The sequence below is a fragment of the Trichechus manatus genome, unplaced genomic scaffold, assembly GCF_000243295.1.
Source record: "Trichechus manatus latirostris isolate Lorelei unplaced genomic scaffold, TriManLat1.0 scaffold00170, whole genome shotgun sequence".
Classification (NCBI taxonomy): domain Eukaryota; kingdom Metazoa; phylum Chordata; class Mammalia; order Sirenia; family Trichechidae; genus Trichechus; species Trichechus manatus.
Window position 1 is genome coordinate 5431366 of NW_004444106.1, and position 27015 is coordinate 5458380.

Consider the following 27015-nt stretch of genomic DNA (forward strand, 5'->3'; position numbering starts at 1 on the left):
CCAGTGGCGGCGAGGGGCATGGGGCTGGGGGATTCGTGCGATCTGCAGGCCGCCAGCGTGGGCTCCAGGACAGCACTCCCCGCCCTGCTGGAGGGGCCGACTCTGGGAAGGACTCTGGGAGGGACGGTGGTTTAGGGCCTAGGGGGCCACGTGACCCTCCCCCAGGAATGTGGTGACGTAACTAGAGGCGTGGTCATCCCCAAAATTGGGAAGGAAGGGAGGAAAAAAAAGCAAGAAAAAGTCTTTCCTGGAGTTCCAAACGAGGTGTGGGAAGGAAGAGGGGATCAAGGCCAGAGATCCCGGGCTCTGAGGGGTCCCCTGCTCCAGGCCATGTCGGGGCCCACCTGGCTCCCTCCGAAGCAGCCGGAGCCTTCCAGAGCTCCTCAGGGGAGAGTGTTTCCTCGAGGTCCCCCAGGGCCACCGGTGGCCCACGGAGCAGGTAAGGCCGCCCGGGTGCGGTGTAGCCACCAGCTGCCCAGCACTCACTTCTTCCCTCCACTTTTGCCCCCTCCCCCAAGCAGGCTGGGACCTTCCGCCTGCCCCCGTTATCAGACCCCAGGTGGGGGAGGAGGGAGAGGAGGGGCCCTCTTGGCACCCCTCATCTTCCCCATCCCCACCTTTGGTCTCTCTTCCCCTCACCCCAGCACTCCAGCCCCATCCCAGAGTCAATTTTTGCCCCCTCCCATCTGAGCAGTGTTACCAGGCCACAGGGGGACCAGAGGATCGGGGGCCAGCCTGGGGGGGGTCCCATGGAGCACCCCAGCGCCCGCAGGTGAGTACTGGGAGTGGGGGGTATGAGCCGAGTGTGAGTGGGACCTAGGGCGGGAGAGGAGACATTGTGATTTGCCTTCTCCCTGCTTTTGCTCCACCACCAGGGGCTCCCCCCGGATAGAGGGGGCTTGTGCCCAGGAAGTCTGGATGCTGAGATAGACTCGCTGACCAGCATGCTGGCTGAGCTGGATGGGGGTCGTGGTCACATGCCGCAGCGACCAGACCAACAGGTGACTCCTTCCCTCCTGTGCCCCTACTCACTGTCCTCTGCTTCCCCGCCCCTGCCCCCAGCCTGCACCCTTCCCTGGATTCTCAGTCCAAATTCCACCCCACCTTCATCTTACTCCTGTGTGAGAGATACACACCCAGCACGAAGCAGCGTGGGCCAGAGAACTTCCTAGGTAGTCAGCCACTTGAGGGTGGTACCTCGTCCAAAATTACCCATCTTGGGGCCACACGTGGGGTTTCCACAGATGTGTGTCCTGGAATGGGCCTTGCTTACTCCTTGTGGTCTGTTTCTTCCCAGGCTTATGAGCCCCTTCAGCCCCCTGCCTACCGTGCAGGCTCCCTGAAGCCAAATGGAGGGGGTGTTCCATCCCTGCAGCTTCCAGCATCCCCCTATAGGGGTCCCACTCCTGCCTCCTATGCTACTGCCAGCACCCCTGCTGGCCCAGCCTTCCCTGTGCAAGTGAAGGTGGCACAACCAGTGAGAGGCTGTGGCCCACCCAGGTGGGGGTCCTCTCAGGCTTCTAGGCCCCTCCTGGGCCCCCACTTTCCTCTCTCCGGCAGAGGTGAAGTCTGGGGGGCTGGCTACAGGAGCCACCGAGAGCCAGGGCCAGGGGGTAAAGAGGAGGCTGCTGGGGTCCCTGGCCCTGCAGGAGGAGGAAGAGGAGGCAGGTACGGGTCCCAGGTAAGTCCATAGCACTCAGATTTTGGGTCCTCATAGACAACTGGATACTGATTGGGTGGGGTGAAGGTGGTGTTTAATGTCCTGATTTTAGAGCGGAGTCACAGGTCTGGGATGCCAGAGCTCTGGATTCCCAAAGCGGGTGGGAGAGGCTAGGAAATACAGAAGGGAGGGGGCTAGAGCTTCACCCTGGCTCCTCAAGGCTCTCCCCTTGGCCCTGGGCTGAGTTGCTCTCAAAGGGGCTTTCTGGGTTGAACCACCTGTCATGTCACACTCAAGGATTTTTGTAGTGCCAGGAGCCAGAGGTAAGGACAAACCCCTGATTCCCACCTCCCAGGTTCCCCTGAGCCAGCCTCCTGAGGAGGAGCTTGAGAGGCTGACCAAGAAGCTGGTGCACGACATGAACCACCCACCCAGTGGGGAGTACTTTGGTGAGCTGCCTCTGCCGGTGTGGGGGTAGGGGGAAGTGATAGCGGAGAGGCAGAGGAACAGTGGAATCTATGTCTTCAGGGTGTGTGTAGATTGACCTTGTCCCCACTATCCCTAGGCCGGTGTGGGGGCTGCGGAGAAGATGTGGTCGGGGATGGGGCTGGAGTGGTGGCCCTTGACCGAGTCTTCCATGTTGGCTGCTTTGTCTGTTCTACGTGCCGGGCCCAGCTTCGGGGCCAGCATTTCTATGCTGTGGAGAGGAGGGCGTACTGTGAGAGCTGCTATGTGGTGAGTGGTTGGGGCTGGGGGGCTGGAGTCAGCAGCAGGATATGGGGGCTTCCATCCAAGGTGGGAGCTAGACGGCCAACCCCAAAAGAGGAACAGGACTCAAGGCTGGAGGACTAGAAACTGTCAGAGGGGGAGGACAATGGTCCCTTACAAGTGTGAAGCATTTTAGAGTTAAGGGAATCAGTTAAATTCTCACATGAGCGCTGTGAGGCAGACATTACTGTTGATTACCTTTTTATGGGAGACTGCAGCTTAGAGGGGTTAAATAACTTGTCCAGTAAGTTGCAGTGCTGGGACTTGAACTCAGATTCTCTCAGGTTCACCTTTCACTGAATCACATGCAGGTGGCTAGGTAAATAGATGAGTAGGCTGGCAGGATGCTAGAAGGGCTACCATGGGGCCCCCTGACCTTTCTGCCCTCCTTCCCAACAGGCCACCCTGGAGAAGTGTTCCATGTGCTCCCAGCCCATCCTGGACCGGATCCTTCGGGCTATGGGGAAGGCCTACCACCCTGGCTGCTTCACCTGCGTGGTGTGCCACCGCGGCCTTGATGGCATCCCCTTCACAGTGGATGCCACCAGCCAGATCCACTGCATCGAGGACTTCCACAGGTCATCCTGACCCTCTCCATCTCCCACACCGCTCCTTCATGCCCCAGTATCAATTGCTCCTATTTCCAACCCTGACCTTGCCTCCTTCTCTTTGATACACCTCTCTTCCCCAGTATCCAAGACCGTATCTCTGGCCTCTCCTGTTTTCTCCTGCATCCCACCTTGTCTGGGCTCCATTATTAGTCCCCGCAACTCTGGTCTTGACAGCCTCGGTTCCCTTCCGCTCCAGGAAGTTTGCTCCACGATGCTCAGTGTGCGGCGGAGCCATCATGCCTGAGCCAGGTCAGGAGGAGACTGTGCGAATTGTTGCTCTGGATCGAAGTTTTCATATTGGCTGTTACAAGTGTGAGGTCAGGGGGCCTGGGCAAGAGGAAGGAGTCTGGGGTGCTGGGTATGGTAGAGCCTGAGGGAGAAAGAACCCAGGGGTTAAGAGCTGATGGAAAGCTGTTGCTTCTTTCCCAAAAGGAGTGTGGGTTGCTGCTCTCCTCTGAAGGTGAGTGTCAAGGCTGCTACCCACTGGATGGGCACATCTTGTGCAAGTCCTGCAGTGCCTGGCGCATCCAGGAGCTCTCAGCCACTGTCACCACCGATTGCTGAATCTTCCTAGAAGCACCTGCTGCATTCTCTGCTCCCGTCGACTACCATCCCTGACATCTACCTTTATCATTTTGTCACCAAATGCTGTCTTCTCTTCATCTAATTATGAAATAATAATCCTGCAACAGTTTACAGAACACTTTCAAGTTAATTTTTTCATCTGATTCTCACAGCAGCCTGATACAAGCCTGATTGTTGTTACTGCCTGCATTTTTGCTTTTGAGAATTCTAGAGTTGAGAAGTGAGGGTCCCAGATTGCATGCTTCCCAAATGGCAAAACCAAGATTAGAACCTAGTCTTAGTCTTGGTCTACATTTTTGCAATTCTACTACTCTTTTTAGCATAAAGATACTCCTCTTCCCTGTGCGGGGAGCAAGGCTGCAGTATGCTCTAGAGAGGCAGTGTTTCCTATTGAGCCTTAATACTCATTGAGAAAGGATTTAGTGCCCTTTTGGGTGGTGGTGCATTTAATCTGGGGACAGGCAAGATGCTGCCTATTGGTCAGGACCTCAACACACAACCATGATCATCAAAGTATTGGTTGGGGATGAGGCTGAGATTTGCCAATTTTGCTTAAAGGTGGCGCGCTTTTGTCGAAGAACAGGAACAACGGGTTTTGCAGGTAGCACATACCGTCGTGTGTGGGAGCATGAAATGGTGGGAGGAGAGACTTTAAAATGGTTGCTGTCTCCCCCTAACGCCAGCACTCCCCAAGCCCATGCCCTTTCCCTACCCAAGGGGCGAAGCCACTCTCGATGAGTTCAGAAGGAGCCCCGAATAAAAAGGTCGGGTACGCGGCAAAAGCTGGATGCCACTAGCTCAGACCGCGCACATGTGGAAGAGCGCTCCCTCTACCGCGGAGGGTACGCTTGTTTCAGCCCGCCTCCCGTAGATTTTTCACGCTCTTGCAGTTCTCGTACAGGAAGACGCGCGAGACCTCCTGGCCCCGCCTCTTCCCATCATTCTTCTATTGTCACCGCCTTATCCATACCCGCCTGGTTTAGTTCCCCTTCGGCGCGCGAGGAGTAGTTTGCGCCGTTCCGCAAGTGACGCAAGCGCGGTGCGAACGGCGCGCGCCGGCTGCCCATCCTTTGCTGCCCCACTTTCTTGTAGTCTCTACGACCCCTTCGTGTCCCTCTCCCCCCGTGCATTGTCCTCGTCGCGCGCCAAAGCGAAGGCGCGGGCCCAAGTCGCCCGGAGAACAATTCCGCCCGAGCGCTAGGCCAACGGCCGCGACCGATTCCAGGTGGGGGGAGGGGCGGATGCCGGAGAGCCAGGGCCTCGGGCCGGCGCTGGTGCGAGACTGAGGGAGAGGGGCCCAAGGGCCAGCGGGGAGCCTTTGGAGGCGGCTGTCGGGTCTGGGCCGCCAGGGGTGGGGCAGGGAGACCCCTTGGGGCGAGTGGAAGTGTCGGAGCCATCCATTTCATCCACTTGCCGGGGAAAGAGGGATTAGGATGGCGGAAGGCAGGCCTTTGCGGGAGGGAGGCGATCCTTTCTTCTCGTCGTTGTTCATCAACATCTCGACTACCCCTCCCTGGGCCCCAGGCCCCCTCAGACCGCGCTATGGGTGACAGTGATGACGAATATGATCGAAGGCGCAGGGACAAGTTCAGAAGAGAGCGCAGCGACTATGACCGTTCTCGGGAAAGAGATGAAAGACGTCGAGGGGACGACTGGAATGACCGGTGAGACATTTAACCTTTTCCTGAGTTTTGTCCTCCTGTCTCATTCTGTTTTCAGCCCACCCTCATTACTTTTTCCTATAATTTTATTAAGGTGAACCATATTAAATTGCTGATACTTGACGGTCTTGGTGTACAAAAATGGCAATTTCATACGGTTCATCCTGTTTGCTGTTGGCCAAAGAAGTATATGCTTGCTTTTTTTTTAAACTTTGGAAGTACTTTATAAATGAAAAGAAATTAATTTTTCTATCAGCATCTTTGTCAGCATAATTCTGAATTGGTCCCAAGAGTACTTTCTCTTTTGTAAATACTTTATACTGTTGAATTGATTATTTTATATGTTTTATTTTTGAACTGTCCTGAAGATCAAAGGAATAAAAGTGAGAATTTTTATTCAGTTAGTATAAAAAAGTAATATTTATAGACACACTTAATATCTGTGCATTGTTTGGAAATTATACTTCAAAAACGTTGATTCAAAAGCGGTAATATTATAGGATTGGCTTCACTGGGGAGATTGTAAGACCAGTTAGTTCCGTGGCAAGATATGATAAAATTTCTTGTAATTTTGCCTAAAATTTCGAAAAGGGTTCTTTGGACAATGGTAATTGAGTTAATTGGTTAGGTTTGAATCAGCTAGTAATTAGGATTCAGGGATGTTTTTGAGTTAATTATAGTTAGAATATTTCCCTTAAACTTCTGATATGGTTTTAAATAAAGTAATCAAGGTAAGAGGAAACATGGAAGGTTTTTTTTAATCTAAGGGGCTGGCATCAGTGAGCCGATGGCAGTGGCTCCATTTGTTTTTGGTTTTGGTTTTTTTGGGGGGCATTGTTTAAATTTTTTTTTTTAAATTGTTGTACTCTAGATGAAGGTTTACAGAACAAACTAGCTTCTCATTAAACAATTAGTACACATACTGTTTTGTGACATTGGTTACCAGCCCTGCAACATGTCAACACTCTCTCTCCTCGACCTTGGGTTCCCTATTACCAGCTTTCCTGTCCCTTCCTGCCTTCTAGGCCTTGCCCCTGGGTTGGTGTTCCCCTGTAGTCTCGTTTTGTTTTATGGGCCTGTCTAATCTTTGGCTGAAGGGTGAACCTCAGGAGTGACCTCGTCACTGAGCTAAAAGGGTGTCCAGGGGCCATACTCTCGGGGTTTCTCCAGCCTCTGTCAGGCCAGTAAGTCTGGTCTTTTTCTGTGAGTTAGAATTTTGTTGTATGTTTTTCTCCAGCTGTGTCTGGGACCCTCTACTCTGATCCCTGTCAGAGCATTCAGTGGTAGTAGCCAGGCACCATCTAGTTGTGCTGGACTCAGTCTGGTGGAGGCTTTGATGGTAGTTGTAGTCCGTGAGTCCTTTGGACTAATCTTTTCCTTGTGTCATTGGTTTTCTTCATTCTCCCTTGCTCCAGACATGGTGATACCAGTGGAGTATCTTAGATGGCCGCTCAGAAACTTTTAAGACCCCAGACTCTACTCATCAAAGTAGAATGTAGAATGTTTTCTTTATAAATTATGTTATGCCAGTTGAGCTAGATTTTCCCTGAGACCATGGTCCCCACAGCCCTCAGCCCAGTAATTCAGTCCCTCAGGGAGTTCAGATGTGTCTGTGGAGCTTCCATGACCTTGGGCAGTGGCTCCATTTGGAAACAAGACTGTGAGGTGACTTATTGTGATAGCTTTTGTTCATCAGTATCATTTGGGAAAAAGTTTAGTAAATCATTCAACTTGCCAGCCAGTGAGTGTATCTCTTAGCTGTGGAGACCCTATGTGGCCACCCTGTTTTCCCTGGTATTTTCTAAGAATGTTGGAAGACAAAGGAGTGCTGAAGATGGATAAGATGTGGTCATTCCCTTAAGGAGTGCTTGGAGTGACCTTGGGCCTATGCTGCAACTGAGCATATGTAAAAGAATATCATAAAAAGCATTGAGGGAAAATTCTTGTAAAGGAGGGCAGTGGGGTGGTCTGTCTTGGTTGCAGGATAAGTGGCACTTAGCCAGAATTGGAAGAAGGCACAGGAATTCCCCGAACACAGATGGAGTGAACATCTTGGAATTGTAGACATACATCGTGTGCAGAAAACAGCACAAATTCTAGTTTGGTTTAAGTAGTGGTTCTCAAAATGTGGTCCACAGGCCCTTGGGGGTCCCCGAGACACTTTCAGGAGATCTGTGAGGTTAAAACTATTTTTATAGAAATACTAAGGCTTTTCACTGTATTGACATTTGCACTGATGGTGCCGTAGCAATGGTGGATAAAACTGCTGGCACCTTCGCATTAATTAAAGCAGTGGCACCAGACTGTATCAGTAGTCATTATTGTATTCTTCATTGCTCACAGTAAAAAAATAAGCCAGTTTCACTTACGAATGTCTTTGATGAAGCAGTAAAAATTATTAGACTCTTGAATACATATCTGAGATAACTGGTAATGTTGGTTAGTATGATATTTTTATATTGTTTAATGAAGTGTGTCAAAATTCATTCAAAGAGCAAGATAGAACAATGAATTTTAATGTAGCAAAGTATAATGTTGCAGAGTTCATTGATAAAATTTCAGAGGCCACACTGCAACTAACCTTTAAAACTACCACTTGTTTTGGGAAGTATCAAAGAACACTATCCATAATTACTTGAAAAGGCTACCAAAGTACTCCCTTTTCCAGCTACATATCAGTGTGCGGCCGAATTTTCTGCATATATTTCAACCAAAACAACACAGCCCAACAGATTGAACATGGAAGCAAATAATAGAATCCTGTCTTCTGTTAAACCAGACCTTAAAGAGATTTGCAAAATGTGAAACAATGCCACTTTCTCACTACAATGTTTTGGACAATAGTCATTTTTCACACAAACATGTAATTTATATTAATATGTAATTTAAAAGTGAACAAACCAAACAAAAAAAAACCCAAACCCATTGCCGTTGAGTTGATTCCGACTCATAGTAACACTAGAGGACAGAGTAGAACTGTCCCAGGGGGTTTTCAGGGCTGAAATCTTAATGGAAGCAGACTGCCGCATCTTTCACCTACAGAGTAGCTGGTGTGTTTGAACTACTGACCTTTTGGTTAGCAGCCGTGCGCTTAACCACTGTGCTACCAGGGCTCCTCCTGAAAGTAAATAGATACTAAATCTTTTTTTGTTTGTTTTAATTTGGAGTATGGTAAATATTGATAGGTAGAACCCACATAATCAAAAACTCTTTGGCTTCCTTAATTTTTAAGATTGGATCTCAAGACCAAAAAGTTTGAAAACTATCGGGTTAGAGGAGAGGCTGGAATTAACGGCTAAGAACAAAGGTTTTGAACAGTGTTATTTACTAACAGTTAAGCAAGGGCATGGCACAGTCAGATTTGTTTTTGAGAAAGACCACTTTGCAAGTAGAATAGAGAAGGGGAAGGGGCCAGGGGCAGGTAAACAAAACCATTGCTGCAGTCCCTGGAGAAACAACCAGGCTACAGGTCGGGTTAGAGTTTGTAGGATGGCATAGAAGGGGACAGCTTTGATAGGTTTTCAGGCAGAGGATTAACAAGACAATAACAAATGAGCTGTGAGGGTAATAACTTGTTAATTGGATAGATGGTGCTATGTTAATATAACTGAGGGGAACAGGAGGAAGGAAACAAGTTTGGTTACATAGTGGTGGTAGTAATAGGCTCCATTCTGACGTGTTGAATTTGAGGCGACTGTGGATTCTAATTTGTTGTTAGGTGCCATGGAGTCGATTTCAATTCATAGTGACCCCACGTGACAGTGTAGAACCGCCTCAAGGTTTTCTAGGCTGTAATCTTTATGGGAGCAGATTGCCAGGTCTTTCTCCTGTGGAGCTGCTGGGTGGGTTTGAACTGCCAACCTTTTGGTTAGCATCTGAGTGCTTAGCCGTTGTACCACCAGGGCTCCTTGGGTGTCTAATTGGGGGTTATTAATGTGGGTCTGGAGCTCAGGAAAAAGGCCAGGGTGGAGTTTGTGGGCAGTGGTTGAAGTGATGAAAGTAATCCAGAGTTTTTCTGTTTAGAGTGCAGTTTTATAATTTAGGGTTTTAGTCTGTGCATCCTAGCAGCATCAGAAGTCGTTTAGATGCCCGAGGGATAAGAATCAGGATCAACACAAAGCTGGTTCCTGTGAGTTGGAAGTCAGACTTACCTCCACTCTCCAACTTTTTCACTATTTCTGACACTAGCTGCTCCCTGCATTGCACACTCTACCCAGTTTGATAACTCGTTGCAATGGCCACACAGATCATACTCATAGTTACGTCTTGTGCTAGGGAAATAACATGTTATAACTTGAGATCAAGATCAACTTGGAAGTAACAGGAACAATTTGGGATCAGGATCAGGAAGCACATAGGCAAGGCTTGGAAGGCTTCCCTGAGGTGGAGAGCACATCCCTTCCTTCTCCAGTACAGGACAGCTTCCAATCAGAACGGCTCTCTCAGGCCCTTCTCTCGACTGTGCTAACAGGCAGGCCCTCCTCTTGGCCATGCATCCACCCCTTGGCTTTCAGTCTCCCTGCCATAGGCCTTTTCGATGTTCACTGGCCCAGCTCATAGCCAGTGTACTAGCTTGCTCAGCTCTCCTAGCTACTTTCCTAGCAGCAGCTTTCTGTCTTCACCACTGGCTCTGCCCCCTCTCTGGGCCTCTTGCCATCTTCAGTGTTATAGCACTTGACCCGTGTTACATCTCTTACAGGAAATAGCTCTTATAGTGAGGTTCCTCACCACCTTTCTCTGCTGCTTTTCTCTTGCCTCTAAAAAGCTTTGTGGCGTTGGCTGCTTATATAAGCAGCCTGCTCATCAGTTTGTTCTCCCAGCAGGACCACGAACAGACCAATCCTCACAAGTCACTCAATCCTGTTGGCTGGATTTTCAAGCCACTGTTTGTATAGCAAATTGACCAGTCCCTGCAAGGTGCATAAAATAGACCAATCACAGGGCAGACTGTAGTCCATGGCCAGACAAAAAGTAGCAAATCATCAGGTTGTTTTCAGCTTACCCAGAAATCAACCTGGGGAACGCCCTGGGGAAAAGTAACAAACCCTCTAGGGTAGTAAACAACCTGGGAGCCCCCCCTTTCCTCAAGTTGCTTTTCCAAAGAACTAGGGCAAGGGTAACTCCTCAGGCTTTAGGAGAAAAAAAAATCTCCCAAGATGTTTTTCCAAAGGCCTGAGGCAAAGGGTGACGTAAAGGAACTCATTTCATGACATTCTGGTGGGATAGGGCCTGTCCAGGAGGTTAGCCTTGGGTTATCAGCTGTCTCTTTTGTTACTATTTCTTGTTTTTACCTCCAGAGAATGGGACCGTGGCCGGGAGCGCCGCAGTCGGGGTGAATACCGGGACTATGACCGGAATCGGCGAGAACGCTTCTCTCCTCCCCGCCATGAGCTCAGCCCCCCGCAGAAGCGCATGAGACGAGACTGGTGAGATGGCAGTAGTTTCTCTGGGTCCTCTCCTTAGCCTCGATTCCACCTGGGCCTCAGCTCTCTTCTCTCATCTTTGCTGAGAACTGTCATTTCCTTTTCTCAGATTTCCCATAAATTCATTGTTTCTTTGTCCCTCTAAACCCTTGGTGAGAGATCACATTCTGTAGATTCCCCTCCCTCTGTCTCATCCTCCTTCATGTTCTGGAGGGACAGTTCCCTTCTCTGTCTGACTTTTGTGTCCCCCACCCTCAGGGATGAGCACAGTTCTGACCCATACCACAGTGGCTATGAGATGCCCTATGCTGGGGGGGGCGGGGCCCCAACTTATGGCCCCCCTCAGCCCTGGGGCCACCCAGACGTCCACATCATGCAGCATCATGTACTGCCTATCCAGGCCAGGTAAAGACTTGGGGTTCTTGGGAGAAGGAGGTGGGCTTCGGGGTGGATTGGGGTTGCTGAATACCATGGCTGGAGCCAGGAATTAGGTCAGGCACACAGAGGAGTGCCTCTGGGGGTGGTAGCAGTTGATGCCTGGGCTGATGTCCATGGTGGGCAAGGGAAGGGGGCAGCTGGCTACCTCGGCCCCCCCATCCCCCCACCCTCTTCCCCCACAACCAAGACCTCCTGACCGGGCCCCCCCCAGGCTGGGCAGCATCGCAGAGATCGACTTGGGTGTGCCGCCACCAGTCATGAAGACCTTCAAGGAGTTTCTCCTGTCATTGGATGACTCTGTGGATGAGACAGAGGCAGTTAAGCGCTATAATGACTACAAGCTGGATTTTCGAAGGCAGCAGATGCAGGATTTCTTCCTGGCCCATAAAGATGAGGAGTGGTAAGTGCCCCTACTTCTCTGCTACATCTCCCCTAGCATGTTTCTCCTGGCCCAGCCAGTGGCGCATGCAGCCCTGTCCTCTTCCCATTTTCCCCAATCCAGAGTTTCCTGGGGGTGGGGGATGGGAAGTATAACAGCATTGGCTGATGGGGTCTCCTCAGTTCAACGACTGCCATTGCCCCCCACTCCATCTCCCTTCCCCGCTGTCCTCAGTGAGTTGGATACCTCCAGGCAGCTGGCCGGAGACACCTGGCCCCTTGGGGCAGCAGACAGACTGTTTCCCACTTGCTGGCATTGGGTCATAGTCATTCCTGATCGCTGGGACCCTCTGTGGCTGTGGCATCCTCCCAAAAACGACGAGTGAATCCAGACAAGAAAATCAAACATCTCAGGGTCGTTTGACAGAAAAAGAATTTTAATTTTTTTTCCTTTTGTGGATGTTTTAATTTTAATCAACCATCTTTTCCCCCCTTCCTGCTCCTCCTCCTCATCCTCTTTCTGCTCCTCCTCCTTGAAAAGAGCCAGAACTGGGAACTACACCCGCCCATCGACGGAGCTCGGAGCAAACCCACCTCCACCCCCACCATACCCAGCCCATACATGAGCTCCCTGGGCTGAACCGCGCTGCCCCGGCCAGGCAGACAGGCAGGGCACCGCTGTGCACAATGCAGTGGTCTAGCTGAATGTGATTGCTCAGGCAGCTAGTCAGTCAGGGCCCCCACCGCGGAGTCCCGCGGGGGTGGGGCACCCGGGCCGGGAAGCCCCAGCCAGGAGCCAGCCGGTGGCCCACCAGCCAGCAGGGGCCCTGGGCGCGGCTAGTTAAATCTTGAGCTCTGTTTGACCAAGCAGCCAAGGTAAAGATCCTGGAGGTGATGCCTGCGGCTTTTCCTTTTCTCTTAACACTGAACATGTGGTTCTGTTCTGTCTCTGTCCTCTTCTTTTCTCTCTTTGTTTCGGTCTTTTATTTACTTTTATTCTTTCTCCGTCCGTCTTCTTGTTTCCTAACACTTCTTTGTGTTTTCAGTTTCTCTCTGTCTAGTCTTCAGTTTTTCCCTTTGTTTTCGACTTCTGGGAATTTCTCACCCTTTTCCCTCTTTCTCATACCCTGGTTTCTTCTGTCTCCTCTCCTGTCCTATTTTAAATGTTTTCTTTTTTATGCTCTACTCCTAGTCCTCCACCCCTCTTCTTTCTCTATCCCCGTGGGCAATACCTGAGGTTATAAGGGCACTTCAGTTTTTCCCTTTGGTCTTTCCCTGTCCCCTCACCATCTTGCTTGTCTTCCCAAGGGGGAGAAAGATATCCTGCCTTTTTCTACCTGGTGCATTTCAGGTTTCCCTGTCTGACCCCTAGGGATGGAGGGAATTGGCGGGAACAGTCCTTTTAATGACTGGAGTTTGGGGTTGGCAAGAAGGGAGGTTCTTCGGGGCCTAACATTTTCTTAGTTGTCCTCTCTGGTGCTTTGGGAAACTATACCTTTTTAAGTTCATATTTCCCAGAGACTTGGGGCAATAAATGTGCCTCTCTAATCCTGGCCTCCCCCGTTAGTCATTTTTCTTCCCAAATCCAGAGCTCTTAGTTCCTGGTCCTCCCCTAGTTCTTCTCAGAGCACGACCTTTGGTTCCCTTTGGGATCAGTTGGGTGGTTCTAGCGCACCCTTCTCCCCTAATCTCTGCTTTCATGATCTTTTGTGGGTGTGAGAGGATGGGGGCTATGCTCTGACTTTCCTGGGCCCCTCCTCACATCCTGGCCTGGGCCTTCAATGACTATTCTGTCTCTTCCCTCCCCGCTTCCTTCTCAGGTTTCGGTCTAAGTACCACCCAGATGAGGTGGGGAAGCGTCGTCAGGAGGCCCGAGGGGCCCTGCAAAACCGACTGAGGGTATTCCTGTCTCTCATGGAGAGTGGCTGGTTTGATAATCTTCTTCTGGACATAGACAAAGCTGATGCCATTGTCAAGATGCTGGATGCAGGTGTGTGTGTTTGGAAGGTGGGCATGAGGGTGAGGACTGCCTGGTGACCAACGTCTTGTTGGGAAACAGGAGCAGGTTGACAGAAAGCCAGAGGCTAAAGGCTAGGGTTCTTGGATTATGACATCTGCTCTTTTTGTTATAGCTGTGATTAAGATGGAAGGAGGCACGGAGAATGATCTACGCATCCTGGAGCAGGAGGAGGAGGAGGAACAGGCAGGAAAGCCCGGGGAGCCCAGCAAGAAAGAGGAAGGCCGGGCTGGGCCAGGGCTGGGGGATGGAGAGCGCAAGGCCAATGATAAGGATGACAAGAAAGAAGATGGCAAACAGGTATGAGTGACGGGCCACTGAGGGGAGAAGGGTAGGAATGGAGCTTCTTCGGTGGTGGTGGTGGGGCCCCAAGGGGCTGGAACCAAGGGGGTTGTATGTTGTGTGGGTGGGGATAAAGAGGAGTTTCCGGGCTGAGCTGTGGAGAGTGGGAGGGGACTGTCTGATAAAGGTTGAAGGGGAGATAGGACATCCCCAGTGATTGTCTCTTCTTGTAGGCTGAGAATGACAGTTGTAATGATGACAAAACTAAGAAATCTGAGGGTGATGGGGACAAGGAAGAGAAGAAAGAAGACTCTGAGAAGGAAGCCAAAAAGGTAGGCTATTTCTTATGTGGGGGTCAGAATGTCAGCACTGGGGTCTTGGATTCTGACCCATCCCCTCCTGCTTTGGCTCCCACAGAGTAGCAAGAAACGGAATAGGAAGCATAGTGGTGATGACAGCTTTGATGAAGGAAGTGTATCTGAGTCTGAATCTGAGTCTGAGAGCGGCCAAGCTGAGGAGGAGAAGGAGGAGGCTGGTAAGTTTTATTTTCTGCTTGTAGTCTATTCTCTTCCAACTGAATGGGGTGGCGGGGTTTGAGAGAGGTTGGTGAAGTTGATGGGGTGCAGACTTGTGGGGGGTGGTAACAGCTTAGTTCTGTATCCTCTTCTCCAAATTCAACAAAAAAATTCATCAACTCCCACCACCTCCTGCACAGAAGAAGTACTCAAGGAAAAGGAGAAGCCCAAGGAGGAAGAAAGGGAGAAGCCTAAGGAGGCTCCAGGACTGGAATGTAAACCCCGGCCCTTGCATAAGACTTGCTCTCTCTTCATGCGCAACATTGCACCCAACATCTCCCGGGCCGAGATCATATCTGTGAGTGGGGGAAATGGTGTTGGAGCAGGGATGACACCCAGACCCTTAACAACCAGGCCCTGTTCCTTGAGGAGAGGGAAGGCACAAGGCACTGCACCTCTGGACACATACCCCATTTCTGTAATAGGGATGCCCTTTCCATGGGGCCAGACCCTTCTAGGGCTGACCCTGGTTGCACAATTTGCTTGTAGGTGCTGGTGTTCTTAAGCCCTTTATTGGGAGGGGAAAGATTAAAAGGCATTAGTTCCCTGGGGTTCTGAGGACTTGGGGATTAGAGGAAGAAATGAATTACTGTATCATCACTAAATAGGGTTTATTTTCCTCTGCTTTTCCAGCTTTGTAAAAGATATCCAGGCTTTATGCGTGTGGCGCTGTCAGAGCCCCAGCCAGAGAGGAGGTAAGGAACTGAAAACACCGTGACGCTGGATACCTGGGAGAGAAGATGCAGGGGAAGGTTAATGGCCAACACTCCCCCCAACTCCTGGATGATGATGATGTTTTTGTTCTTTTCTTTTGGTTAGATTTTTTCGTCGTGGCTGGGTGACCTTTGACCGCAGTGTCAATATCAAAGAGATCTGTTGGAACCTACAGAATATCCGAGTGAGTGGAACTGTTTTGAGGAAGGGAAGTTGGTGCTCCATGCTCCATACAGATTCCTTTGTCTGTTCATGGATTCATTCATTCTGCACCCTACTTCATCCATTAAGTCTACTCTAATGAACTGTTTACTGTTGTCTCTGGGCTAGGCTCTGGGGCTGTTACCATGAACAAGACATAGCTGATCCTTGTCCTCAGGAAGCTCATAGTATTATCACTGATGCTAATAGGGCCAGTGTCGGAGTTGCTGCCTCTTGGGCAAGTGGTGGTAGGGCAGGTGAGCCTTCTGATGACCTGTTTCCTGCAGCTCAGGGAGTGTGAGCTGAGCCCTGGCGTGAACAGAGACCTGACCCGTCGTGTCCGCAATATCAATGGCATTACCCAGCACAAGCAGATAGTGCGCAACGACATCAAGCTGGCAGCCAAGCTGATCCACACACTGGATGACAGGACCCAGCTCTGGGCCTCAGAGCCTGGAACACCTCCTCTCCCAACAGTCAGTGACTCCCCATGAGACTTTCAGAAGTAGCTGATGCCACCTCATCTGCTCTGGGCACTCTGGTCTTGAGCTGTAGCAATGACTCCTTGTACCCATTCACTTCTGTTTGCCCCTTCCTGTCTGGGTAACACCACCTTCTCCAATTCCCAACAGAACAGACTGGCGCTAGTAATTATTTGTGGGTTTTTGTTGTGTGCTGTTGAGTCATTTTTGACTCATCCCTATATGACAGGGTAGAACTGTCCCACGCCGTAATCTTTATGGGTGCAGATCACCAGGTCTTTTTTCCCCACAGAGAGGCTGGTGGGTTTGATCTGCCGACCTTTCAGTTACCAACTGAGCGCTTGAACCATTGCACCACCAGGGCTCCTTATTTGTGGGTTAGGGTGGGACAATGAAGACAAATAGTGAGGCAGAGATAACAGGTCAAGTGAGATCTGAACTCCTTTCCCCCTCACATTGGCTTTTCAAGTGAGGTCCCTGGGCCCTCTACCCTGATGGTTTCTCTCTGTCTTGCCTGCCCCTGCTTATCACCCTCCCCCTCCTCCCTCCCCTCCAGAGTCTGCCCTCTCAGAACCCAATCTTAAAGAACATCACTGACTACCTGATTGAGGAGGTGAGCGCTGAGGAGGAGGAGCTGCTGGGGAGCAGTGGTGGAGCCCCCCCTGAGGAGCCTCCGAAGGAAGGGAACCCAGCCGAGATCAATGTGGAGCGGGATGAGAAGCTGATCAAGGTGCTGGCTTTAGCCATGTGGGCGTGGGAGAACATGTCTCAGGGTATGAGTGTGGTGAACCAACAACAGGTCCTGACTGGCTTCTCATTTTCCTTTAGGTTTTGGACAAACTCCTTCTCTATTTGCGCATTGTACATTCCCTGGATTATTATAACACGTGCGAGTACCCCAATGAGGATGAAATGCCCAACCGTTGTGGCATCATCCATGTTCGGGGCCCCATGCCACCCAATCGCATCAGTCACGGAGAAGGTGAGCTCCGGGACTCCCCATTCCTGATTCTTCTGAGGTTTTCCTTTCTCTCCCACTGCCTCTAGTCTTACTCCTGCTCTGATGGCAATGCTCTGTCACTCCTTCCTCCTTTAAATTCCCTCCTTCTCCCACAATTCCCTGCTTCTGGCTCCCTTCTGCAGCCTGCTTTCCATCTTTCTTCCCAAACCACAGTGCTAGAGTGGCAGAAGACGTTTGAGGAGAAGCTGACTCCACTGCTGAGTGTGCGAGAATCTCTTTCCGAGGAAGAGGCCCAGAAGATGGGTCGCAAAGACCCTGAGCAGGAAGTGGAAAAATTTGTCACCTCTAACACCCAGGAACTGGGCAAGGATAAGTGGCTGTGTCCTCTCAGTGGCAAGAAATTCAAGGTCTGGGATGCTAGAGAGTTGGCTTGTTAGAACCATGGGAGGAGGGGTTTGGGCCAGGAAGTCTAAAGGCCTGGGGAGGGAACTGGGGCTGCCTGGGTACTGGCAGGAGGAGAGAGTGATTCTTCCAAATCGGGTCTGTGGCAAGGATTTAAAAAAAAAAAAAACAAATCTTTTGCCATGAAATCAATTCCGACTCATAGCAACTCTATAGGACAGAGTAGAACTGCCCCATAAGGTTTTCGAGGCTATAATCTTAAGGAGCAGACTGCCATATCTTTCTCCTGTGGAGCGGCTGGGGGATTTGAACTGCAGACCTTTTCGTTAGCAGCCAAGTGCTTAACCACTGTGCCACTGGCACTCCTTGTGGAGAGGATTAGGGAACCCATATTCCTTGCTCTGTCCTGACCCTCTCCTCTTCACCCAGGGCCCTGAGTTTGTACGCAAACATATCTTCAACAAGCATGCAGAGAAAATTGAGGAAGTGAAGAAGGAGGTGGCATTTTTTAACAATTTCCTCACTGATGCCAAGCGCCCAGCTCTGCCTGAGATCAAGCCAGCTCAGCCACCTGGCCCTGCCCAGAGTAAGATACGATCCATGAGGGTCTGACACATTGTCTTTCCCTTGGCTGTCCAGGGACTCCCTTTAACCTGTCATCCCTAGAGAAGTTTCTACCCTGCCCTTAGACCATATTCCTAGAACTGTTGTTTCCTGTGCCTTCCCCCTCCCCCCCGCAGTAATTCACATCTCTCTCCGTGTTGTACTCCCCCCAGGCCTGACCCCGGGACTCCCCTACCCACACCAGACGCCCCAGGGCTTGATGCCCTACGGGCAGCCCCGGCCCCCCATCTTGGGCTATGGAGGTAAGTATAGGAGGGGAGAGGAAAGGGCTTGGTGGTTGTGTGGGGCTGGGAGAAAGAAAACTTAGCTAGGACATAATTGAGGTGGTAATTTTTCAACTCAACACTGATGTTTTTCATAGCTGGTGCTGTCCGCCCTGCAGTCCCCACAGGAGGGCCTCCATACCCCCATGCTCCGTATGGTGCCGGCCGAGGGAACTATGATGCCTTTCGCGGCCAAGGAGGTTATCCTGGGAAACCCCGCAACAGGTGAGAATGAGCTATGATGTCTAAGCTTTCTGGCTCTGTTGCCCTCTTCAAACTCCCTTTAGGGATCCTCAAGCCTCATCCCACTTTACCTCTTACCTCACAGGATGGTTCGTGGAGACCCAAGGGCCATTGTGGAATATCGTGACCTGGATGCCCCAGATGATGTTGATTTCTTCTGAGCCATCCACTTTTCCTCACTTGGTATCATCTGTACTTAAGACTGTTTTGTCGTATACAGCTCTGAGAATTTTTTGTATGTTCAGCCCTACTGCCAATAAAAGCACTTCCCCAGTGATGCCTGACTGAGTGTATATTATGTATCTCCCCAAATCCTCTCAAGATTGGCTGGGGCCATTGTCAGCTGGGACTTGCCAACTTTATTGATGCCAAATGCCCCAGGCTTTGCTGGGACTACCTTGGGGCTTGCCATCAGACAACTCTCTTTGCCTTTGAGAAGTGGAAGGGTGTGCATGTATGTGGCCAGAGACATGGGTTGGTGCCAAAGGCAGTCTCAGTTCTGGGCCCTTATCCTCAGTCCAGGGTATGTAGCTGCTTTTCAGAGTTATGGCTGGTCAAGCACAGGTTGTAGAAGGAGTTTGGGTCAAAGGCTTTGGTTACTTCTTGCCAGCCCACCCACCCAGCAGCCTGTAGTTCATTGGGGTTTTTCGGGGCGCCCCAGCAGTGAGGGTCCAGTACCAGGACGTAGGCTTCCGTGCCTGGCCCCAGGCAGACTCCCAGCAAGGCCCTGGCTCGGGCATCCGCATCTCCTCCCACCATTACAGGCCCCCCACCCCCTGAAAAATGGGAGTAGAGCTGCTCCACTTCCCCCTTAAGCCCCGCGCCACGGGGCACGTGACATAGGCGCCCCTGGGGCCCTCCGAAGTGGGAGAGGCAGAGGCTGGCTTCTACACAGCCAATCCAGCTCTGGGAGCCCCGGAATCCGGGGGGCTTGTCGCCCATGTCCTCCAGGGCTGCCTGCACGGCGCTCAACCCCGGCACGCCGGCGGACTGGCCCTCTGGCCAAGAGCACAGCGTTTGCAGAGTGCGGTAGCCGCAGCCCCAGCCCCGGTCGTCCACACCATCGCAGCCGTAGTGATAGTAAAGGTAGTGGCCCAAGAGGAGGGCCAGGCGAGCGGAGTCGCGGCATGGTGGGGCCAGGCCCAAGTGGACGTCTCTCAGCGGCTCCAGGACGGCTGGCGGGAGAGGCGGTCGCTCAGGCCGGGCAGATGTGTCGTCCTGGCGACGAGGAGCGAATTCAGTGAGAACGCCGGGCTTCAGCCCTGCCTCTGGGCCCCAGGTATTGCGCTAACTGTGGGCAGGACCGGTGCACAGTTCCGGGGACACTCACCCAGCTCTAGACAACCGGGAGCTCCCACAAAGCACCGCTGCGCCCGCCCCTCCGCTGCGCGGTCACCGCTGGCCTCACAGCGCAGGCGCGCGTTGGGTGGGGCGGGAGTCGACGATACATACGGCGGCTCTAGCCGCAGGCGCCCTGCACCCTACCTCAAGGAGGCGCACGTCCTACAGCTTGTAGCACCCACGCTTCCAGTTACTGAGCCCCAGCGATCCAGGCATTCTGCCCCTACCCCCGGCTCCCCAGTCGCGCACACTCCTGTGGCTGTAACAGTTTATTGGCAGCCCAGAGGGGCGAAGGCACCGCAGGGGAGGGAGCCCGGCCCGAGACATGCAGAGGACCGGGAGCCCCCGGGGAAAGTCGGGAGTGGGGGCACGGTCTGGGGCTCATCTGTGTTATATCCCAGCCGTTAAATAAACAGTATATACAGCAAGGAGGCGGGACGGGCAGGGTGGCGGGTGGGAGGTGGTCCGGGGGTCCCGCCTGGGTCACAGGTCTGAGCAGCGATCCTGCTTGCTGTAATGGTCAAACTGGTTCTTCCAGTGCACCATGTAGGAGCTCCAGCGGTGGAACTCGGCCTTCCACTGGCGCTCCGCTTCGTCCAGCGTGTCTACGGCCAGGGTGCCGGCAAGTGGGTGGGGGGAGGACGACACGGGAAAGGTCGGGAAATGGACGTGGTGGGTGGGGAGTGTGGATGCGAGGAAGGCACATGGACAACGTAAGGAGGCCACGTGAGATGGTGGAAAGGATGAGGAGAATACGCGAAAGACGGAAAGACGAGAGGGAGGATGAAGATAGAGGCGGGGCCAGAGAAAGATGGCAGGAAGGAGAGGGAGGAGGAGAAAATGACCAGAAGACGGAGGGGACAGAGCGGGGAGGATCCGTGGGTTGGTGGGGGAAAAAAGAGGCAGAAATGGTTGACAATTACAGCCCCAGTAGGGGTGCTATCACGCCCCGGGTCCTCCCTCTCCCCTCAACAGCAGGCTCAGGCTGCAAAGGCTAATTTTGTACATAAAAATGTGTAGCTTTTCCATTTGCATTTAAACAACAAAGGCTTGTGGGTCCCTGAGTCGGGTCATGGGTCACCCCTCCCCCCCGTCCAGTTTTAGACTCTTGGATTGATAAGGGAGAGGGCGCTAAGTTGGAGGTCCCTGAGTGGGGCCCTTCCCCACAGTCGACCACTCATTAGAGGAGAGGCCTCCTGAGGCCGGAGGGGAAGAGGCCATGGTCACAGCCGCAGGAGCCGGGAGAGGAGGAGGAGGAGGGGCAGGGGGAGGCCGGGCCTGGGCCTCGGGGCAGCCACCCCGTGGGCGGGGCCTGAGCAGGTGCTGGGAGCCTCCGAGGCTGGGGGGAGAAGAGAGGGGTTACACCCAGCCGGCTGCTACTCCACTCTCTCTCCGCGCCTCTTTTTCTACCCACTCCTCCCCGCCCCTGCCCGGGCTGGCCCCAGCGTACCGGTGGCGCTGAGTAATTTGGGTAGGAAGCGGTTCCAGAAGGCGCAGGCCTGCGCGCGCAGCCCCCGCCGCACCTCCAGCGGCTGCAGGCTCAGGCTCACGTACTGCTGTGCCCCCACCGTGTACGGTGGCCACTGCGGTGCTTTGGGGTCCCGGGGATCATTGGGGTCTCTGCGGGAGGAAAGGGATGGCTCAGCGCCTTGCAAGCCTGCCCCGCCTCCGGGGGATGGGGATGAGGGATGGGGAGTGGAGATGGAGTAGGAGAGGCAAGGGCTTCCTAACCCTGGACATCTTTAACTCTAGGGAAAACCCCATTCCCCTCCCTCCCACCACCTCCTCAACCCTGTTTTCTTTTCTCCCTTGTCCCCTATGATCAGGGACTCTCCACCTTTCTCCTACCTCCTGCTCTCCCTCTTTTTGTCTGTCTGTCTCTTTCCCTCAGTTTTTCCTCTCCATCTGTTTCTCTCATTAAAAAAAAAAAAAAAAAGCTACCATTTATTGAGCCCTTACTGTGTTTCCAGGCCCAATCCTATCTCTACAAACATCACGTTTACTTTTGGCAGCATCCATTCGAGGCCGGATTTATTGTCCCGCTTCAGGCAAGTAAACTGCTGTGGGGCGGGGGGTGTGTAGTGGGGTGGGGGGAAGGTCACACAGAGAATAAATCAACACAAGTCCAATTTAAGGGGCCCTGGTGGCGCAGTGGTTAAGAGCTCGTCTGCTAACCAAAAGGCTTGGAAATCCTATGGGGCAGTTCTACTCTGTCCTATAGGGTCGCTATGAGTAGGAATCGACTCCAGGGCAACAGGTTCGAGGTTTTTTGGTTTTTTTTTTTTTTTTGGTCCAGTTTAATTCAGCTCTAAAGTTCAGGCTCCTATATTAACTCCTATGTCTTTGTCTCTTTGTTTATCTCTTCTTCACTTTGCCCTTCTCTCCCTCTGTCCTTATCACTTTAGGACTTGCCATCCTGCTTTCCTTTCTCTCTGGGTCTCCCCCTTTATCTTCTTTTCTCCCCCCCCCCCTTTTCTCCTTTTGTTTGTGAATCCATCTCTCCTTTTCTGCCCCTCTGCCTTTCTCTCTGTCTCTGTTCCCCATTGCCTCCCTGGCCCCCAGAGGCCGTCCTCCCCCTCAGCACTGCTGACCCTGTGCGGGCGAAGTTGGCCCAGTATCTCATCAGCCGCTGGGCAAAGATTCTCTCTTCGACGGTGTAGTTTAACGAGGGTTCCAGAGGGAGCCCAAAGATGAACTCGATCTCGTAGCCGTGGGGCACCCCCATCCAGAGGGGCCAGGACAACGTGGAGGCACGGTGGTCAAAGGTGTAGGCATAGACCCGGGCACCCTGGGTGGCCAGTCGCCCAGCCAGCTGGGCCACGGGGCACACCACGTTGTGGTCGCCCACCACATCACTCATTGCCTCCCTAAGGCGCGCTGGGTCTTCAGGGTGCAGCCAGTCTGTGTAATGCAGGACCACAGCCTCGGCCACCAGGTCACTCACCTGGGGGACCCCGACCCGCACCCCGGCCAGGAACTGGGCCCGGCTGATGAGTGACTCGTTGTCTTTGCTGAAGCCTGGGGCCCCGTAAACCAGAAAATAGGAGCCCTCATCCTTCACCACACCCACCAGCACCTGGGGGGACAGGATGAAGGACGGGGGCACAGACAGACAGGCAGACAGAACAAAGAGCCAGAGAGATGAACAGTTATAGACCCAGAACCACAGAGCAAAAGAGTGTGAGATTGGGGAAGGGATGGAGAGAAAGAGAAAATATACCCACATTTCCATTCTTTTGACTACCCTGGGATCTGAGTGTGTTTGTGCCTGAGTCCTCAGGGAGGAGGAGGTAGGAATGGGGGCTGGAAGCCTGAGCCTCTGGAAGTGGGTCTTGAGGAGCCCCCATGCCTGGGTCCCCAGGGGGAAGTGGTGGGTGGGAGAATGGGCCCGAGGAACCGGCTCCACCCTCTCCAGCCACTAGTTACCTGCAGGCCCTGGAAGTCTCCAGCGTTGATGAGGGCCTCAGGCGTGTCACTGAGGAAGTCTCCGTCTACCACAGGCACAAAGGAGAAGCGGAAGACACTTTCTTGAGGCAGTACGCTCCACTCATGGTCAACCAGATCCTGGGCTGGCCGTGTTCGTAGGCAGGCCACCAGCTCTGTGTCATTGCCACCAGTGCTGCCCGGGGGACAGCCTACGAAACGAGCCAGCCGTGTGGCTCTGCGGCGGGCCTCTCCCACGCCTACAGTGGCCCAGGGCCCATTGGGTGCCCCACTTTGCAGCACAGCCCTGTGGAACAGGCCCCGGCTGGGAGGCGACAGCAGGTGCATGCCCACAGAGGCGGCACCTGCGCTCTCCCCAAATAATGTCACTGACATCGGGTCACCCCCAAAGGCTGCCACATTCTCCTGCACCCACTGCAGTGCCAGCCTCTGATCCAGTAGACCCATGTTTCCTGGGGCCTCCCGGCTCCCGGGCAGGGCCAGGAAACCAAAGGCTCCCACCCGGTAGTTCATGGACACCAACACAGTCCCCTCGGCCTGTGCCAGGAAGCGGCCATCATACACGTCCAGAGACGAAGCCCCGCTGTAAAAGCCACCCCCATAGATCCAGACGAGGACAGGGGTGGGGGATGCAGGCTGGGGGTATGGTGTCCACACGTTGAGGTAGAGGCAGTCCTCGCTCAGCTCACGGTTGGGGTTCCACATCTCGGTGCCTTCAAAGCCAGGGTACAGGGTGTCCACGTATTGGTAACAGACACTCTGGAAAGCCTTGACGTCCAGCACTCCTGCCCAGGGCCGCTTGGGCTCTGGTGGCAGAAAACGACGGGGGCCCACGGGTGGCTCCGCAAAGGGGATGCCCAGAAAAGCAGAGACAGGGCCCCCAGGGGCCATTAGGCGGATGCCCCGCAGCCGGCCCCCACGCACGGTCACCAGTAGCTCTCGGTCCTCCAAGTCCTCAGCCCCTGCACCTCCTCCAAGGAGGAAGAGGAGGAGGAGAAGGAGTGGGGAAGCCAGGGAGGGCGTATGCAGGGGACACCATGGGGGCTGCATGGCTGCCAGGGCAGGCAGGTGTCTGTTGGGAGAAAAAAAGGCAAAGGGTGAAGGCCTGAGGCAACCCGGAGGGAGGAGATTGGGTAACACTCTTGTCCAAGGGTTATCACTGAGCTGCAGAGGAGGTGGGGCAGGTTAGCAGAAAGGAGGAGATAAATGGAGGGAGGGAGACAAGCAGAGACAAGGACGCAGGACAACAGACGCAAGAGGGCCCAGAGACCAGGCAGACACACACTCAGACAGACAAACCCAGGGACGAAAGCACAAAACAGACCTGCCAAGGAACCTCCCGGCCCCCTGCCTCGCAGAGGGAACTCAGCCCTCACCTCCTTCCCTGCTGGGTGGACGGGGCCGGGCCCAGTGCGTGCAGTGCGGGCACCAGAGTCCGCAGTCCACGCACAGGCCACACGGCAGGGGCGGGGCCCTCACTGACCGGCGGCGCTGATGGAGGAGCTTGTGGCGGCATGAAGGCGCAGCCCAAGCCTCTCCTGGGTTGCCCAGGGCTGAGTCCCTGCGGGGTGGGGTGGGTATGCGGAGTGTGGGAGCCACAGGTCCTGGGGCATTCCAAATCCTGCTTGCCTCACACCCTTGCACATCCACTGTCTGGCACAGTGCGTTAGGACCCGCCGGTTCCCGTTAGCTACACGGCCGCCTTGCCTAGCCTCAGCAAATAGGCTCGCCAGCCCTCGTCCCCTCCCAGGACTCGAGTCCCCTATCCGTCCGATGTTGTGGTGCACCGTGCAGCCAGGCGGCGGCAGTAGAGACCGAGAAAAGGACGGCGCTCCCCGCCCTGAGCCCGGGAGCCGGGAACTTGGGGCGGGGGTCTGAGGGCTCGCGGGCATTGCGAAGGGGCCTGAAGGGCGAGCCGGGACGCCCGTGTTCCGGGAGCTCCAGAGATCCCCGGCTACAGGGATGGGGATGCTATTTTGGGGCAGCAGCTGCTGTGGTTCCGGCATCTCCAGCCAAGGGATCAAAATTCCCCGGGTTGGAACTACCCCCCTCTCCCGGCGGTCACCCCTCACCCAGCCCCCGCCGCCCTGAGCTGCGGAGTGGTGGTGCTGGAGATTAACTAGGAAACCCGAGTGGGGCTAATTATATCTCGGGGCTTCCGTTGAGCCTCCCCTTACCAAAAAATAAAGACGGAGTCCCCGCGGGAGGGGGGCGCCTGAGCCTCGGAGGGGACCTTGGCCCGGCTCTGGGTAGGGGATCCCGGGGCCCAGCCAGAGCCAGGAACCTGCGCAGCTCGGGTTCCGCCCAAGCAGGGGGCGCCTTCCAGTAACCCCAGACTTGGGAGCAAGCGGGCAAAGGGACGCTCGGGGGTCCCCACAGGAATCCCAGAGGAGAGGCGGCCGCCAGCCCCGCGGGGTGCCTGCTCCCCCGCTGTCGGCGTCTGTAAGTACGCGGCGGTGAGGGAAGAGTTAAGGATGCGTGTGGTGCGGCGGGGGGCGTCTCTGGGCGGGCCCGGGGGCTCCGGGGGCTTCCCGCCTAGGGGCCTAGACCCCTCGGGAAGCGCACTGTCCCCCAGACACCTGATGGGCCGCAGGCCGGAGGAGGGTCCTGTGCGAGGCCGGAGACTCACCTGAGGCGGCCGAGCCGGGCCGGGCCGCGCCGGGAGCTGGAGGCGGCCGACGTTCCCCGGCGCAGGCTGAGCCGACTCTGACAGCCGCCGCCTCCGGCCCCCCGCACACACCCCTCCGGGTCGCGAGGCGCCCCCTCCCGCCCCCGCCCACTGTCTCCGCCCCCGCCCCTCCCCGCGTCCCCAGGCTGCCACCTCCCTTCTCTATCCCTCCCTCGGAGCAGAGACCCGGAGAGCCGGGGGCCCAGACGGACACTCAGTGACAGGCACGACAGAAGGACCTGCAGCGGCGGAAGACACCCCGCGGTGACAGACGGAGAGAAGCCCGCAGCGATGGACACTCAGACGGACAATCTCATGCAGTGACAGACACAGACGCAGTGGCCGACGTTCAGAGACGGACGGACACACTCGGACACATTGACAACCTCTGTCGAAGCTCGGGAAGTCCCCGCAGGGCCAGGGGCCGTCAGTCCTCGGGACCGAATAAACGAGCCTCCCTGGACACGGCACAGATAGGGGTGGCATGGGAGGACCAGCAGGTGAAAATGTGACTGAGGACCCCCTCAGGGGTCGGGGTACCACTGGTAGAGAAAAGGTGACGTGGGACACTCCTGGGGATGAGGGGACACCTGTGGGAATGAAGAGTGGAAATGGGGGACCCCCATGGAGGAAAGAAGTGAATCGGGGTCACCCAAGAGGGAAGGCCAACGTGGTGCCACCCGCGGAGGGCTGCGAGGCGAGGCCGCACTCCACTGCCGCAGTGGAAACTTCCGGAACCCTCATGGGTGGGCTTGCGCTGGTTCCCTGACGGGTGACCTCGGACTTTCGTCACCAGAGTCCGGTCGGGACATGACATCACCAGGCCTAGTTCCCATTGGCCGCCGCGCCGGCAGGTGGGAGCGGCCTAGCAGAGGAGCCCGGACCACACAGACCCCCCACGGCCCGCCCTCCAAGGGGTCATCCAAAGGAACTGTGCGGCCGCGGCGGCATCCTCGTGCCAGAGGTGAGGGTGAAAAAAGTGCACGGCACTGTGATCACGCGAGTTCATCGCACCGAAGGGCCTTTTTCTCCAGGGGCGACGTGCAAGCGTGCCCGCGAACCACTGCGTGGGAACCAGGCCTGCGCGGGCTAGCGACGGTGCGCGCGCGCGCGCGCGCAACTGTGATGGGCGCGGCGTGGAGCGGGCGCGCGTGCACGCTCACTCCGAGCGCCGTGCGCCCCGGAGCGCCGCGGCCCCGCGTCCACAGCGCCGCGGGTACCGGGTCTCGGGGTCTCGCGGAGGGTCGCGGGGCCCGCCTGAATCCAATGGCGTA

The 27015-nt window shown here is 54.4% G+C and overlaps 4 protein-coding genes across 6 annotated transcripts; 2 read left to right on the top strand and 2 right to left on the bottom strand.

The window, feature by feature from the left end:
- The first annotated feature begins 49 nt into the window (after positions 1–49).
- TRIP6 (thyroid hormone receptor interactor 6) lies at positions 50–3742 on the top strand. Its single transcript, XM_004386739.2, has 9 exons — positions 50–439; positions 645–772; positions 876–1001; positions 1298–1681; positions 2016–2109; positions 2226–2395; positions 2828–3006; positions 3236–3356; positions 3472–3742. The coding sequence occupies exons 1-9, from the start codon at positions 331–333 to the stop codon at positions 3601–3603; spliced, it is 1443 nt and encodes a 480-aa protein (XP_004386796.1). The 5' UTR covers positions 50–330; the 3' UTR covers positions 3604–3742.
- A 1113-nt stretch (positions 3743–4855) lies between these two features.
- On the top strand, positions 4856–18449 carry SRRT (serrate, RNA effector molecule). 2 transcript variants are annotated; one of them, XM_004386740.2, is made up of 19 exons: positions 4856–5288; positions 10583–10711; positions 10967–11113; positions 11358–11546; positions 13345–13514; positions 13657–13841; positions 14057–14155; positions 14241–14358; positions 14539–14696; positions 15032–15093; positions 15218–15296; positions 15601–15789; positions 16352–16525; positions 16624–16777; positions 16970–17163; positions 17588–17744; positions 17899–18024; positions 18144–18270; positions 18374–18449. In XM_004386740.2, exons 1-19 carry the CDS (start codon positions 5167–5169, stop codon positions 18447–18449), a joined length of 2655 nt encoding a protein of 884 aa, XP_004386797.1. In that variant the 5' UTR covers positions 4856–5166. The 2 variants fall into 2 exon arrangements, with proteins under 2 accessions (XP_004386797.1, XP_012413977.1); XM_012558523.2 differs by having other exon boundaries at positions 14542–14696; positions 17935–18024.
- A 124-nt stretch (positions 18450–18573) lies between these two features.
- On the bottom strand, positions 18574–19303 carry UFSP1 (UFM1 specific peptidase 1 (inactive)). The gene has a single exon (XM_004386742.2). It carries the CDS (start codon positions 19228–19230, stop codon positions 18802–18804), a length of 429 nt encoding a protein of 142 aa, XP_004386799.1. The 5' UTR covers positions 19231–19303; the 3' UTR covers positions 18574–18801.
- Positions 19304–19885: 582 nt separating this feature from the next.
- Positions 19886–25860, bottom strand: ACHE (acetylcholinesterase (Yt blood group)). 2 transcript variants are annotated; one of them, XM_004386744.2, is made up of 5 exons: positions 25703–25860; positions 23056–24145; positions 22221–22441; positions 21080–21249; positions 19886–20234 (listed from the first exon to the last, which is right to left on the bottom strand). In XM_004386744.2, exons 2-5 carry the CDS (start codon positions 24121–24123, stop codon positions 20113–20115), a joined length of 1581 nt encoding a protein of 526 aa, XP_004386801.1. In that variant the 5' UTR covers positions 24124–24145; positions 25703–25860; the 3' UTR covers positions 19886–20112. The 2 variants fall into 2 exon arrangements, with proteins under 2 accessions (XP_004386801.1, XP_004386800.1); XM_004386743.2 differs by having other exon boundaries at positions 22221–22705.
- Positions 25861–27015: the final 1155 nt, after the last annotated feature.

What these genes read in the sequence shown, in the direction of transcription:
- TRIP6 (XM_004386739.2), top strand. Translation starts at nt 331, where the DNA reads ATGTCGGGGCCCACCTGGCTCCCTCCGAAGCAGCCGGAGCCTTCCAGA. An exon ending in GAGCACCCCAGCGCCCGCAG is followed by an intron (nt 773 to 875) that starts GTGAGTACTGGG and finishes CTCCACCACCAG; the next exon opens with GGGCTCCCCCCGGATAGAGG. An exon ending in ACTGTGAGAGCTGCTATGTG is followed by an intron (nt 2,396 to 2,827) that starts GTGAGTGGTTGG and finishes CCTTCCCAACAG; the next exon opens with GCCACCCTGGAGAAGTGTTC.
- SRRT (XM_004386740.2), top strand. Translation starts at nt 5,167, where the DNA reads ATGGGTGACAGTGATGACGAATATGATCGAAGGCGCAGGGACAAGTTC. An exon ending in GGGGACGACTGGAATGACCG is followed by an intron (nt 5,289 to 10,582) that starts GTGAGACATTTA and finishes TTTTACCTCCAG; the next exon opens with AGAATGGGACCGTGGCCGGG. An exon ending in GGAGGAGAAGGAGGAGGCTG is followed by an intron (nt 14,359 to 14,538) that starts GTAAGTTTTATT and finishes CCTCCTGCACAG; the next exon opens with AAGAAGTACTCAAGGAAAAG.
- UFSP1 (XM_004386742.2), bottom strand. Translation starts at nt 19,230, where the DNA reads ATGGGCGACAAGCCCCCCGGATTCCGGGGCTCCCAGAGCTGGATTGGC.
- ACHE (XM_004386743.2), bottom strand. Translation starts at nt 24,123, where the DNA reads ATGCAGCCCCCATGGTGTCCCCTGCATACGCCCTCCCTGGCTTCCCCA. An exon ending in GAGACTTCCAGGGCCTGCAG is followed by an intron (nt 22,706 to 23,055) that starts GTAACTAGTGGC and finishes CTGTCCCCCCAG; the next exon opens with GTGCTGGTGGGTGTGGTGAA. An exon ending in CAAATTACTCAGCGCCACCG is followed by an intron (nt 20,235 to 21,079) that starts GTACGCTGGGGC and finishes CCCTGGCCGTAG; the next exon opens with ACACGCTGGACGAAGCGGAG.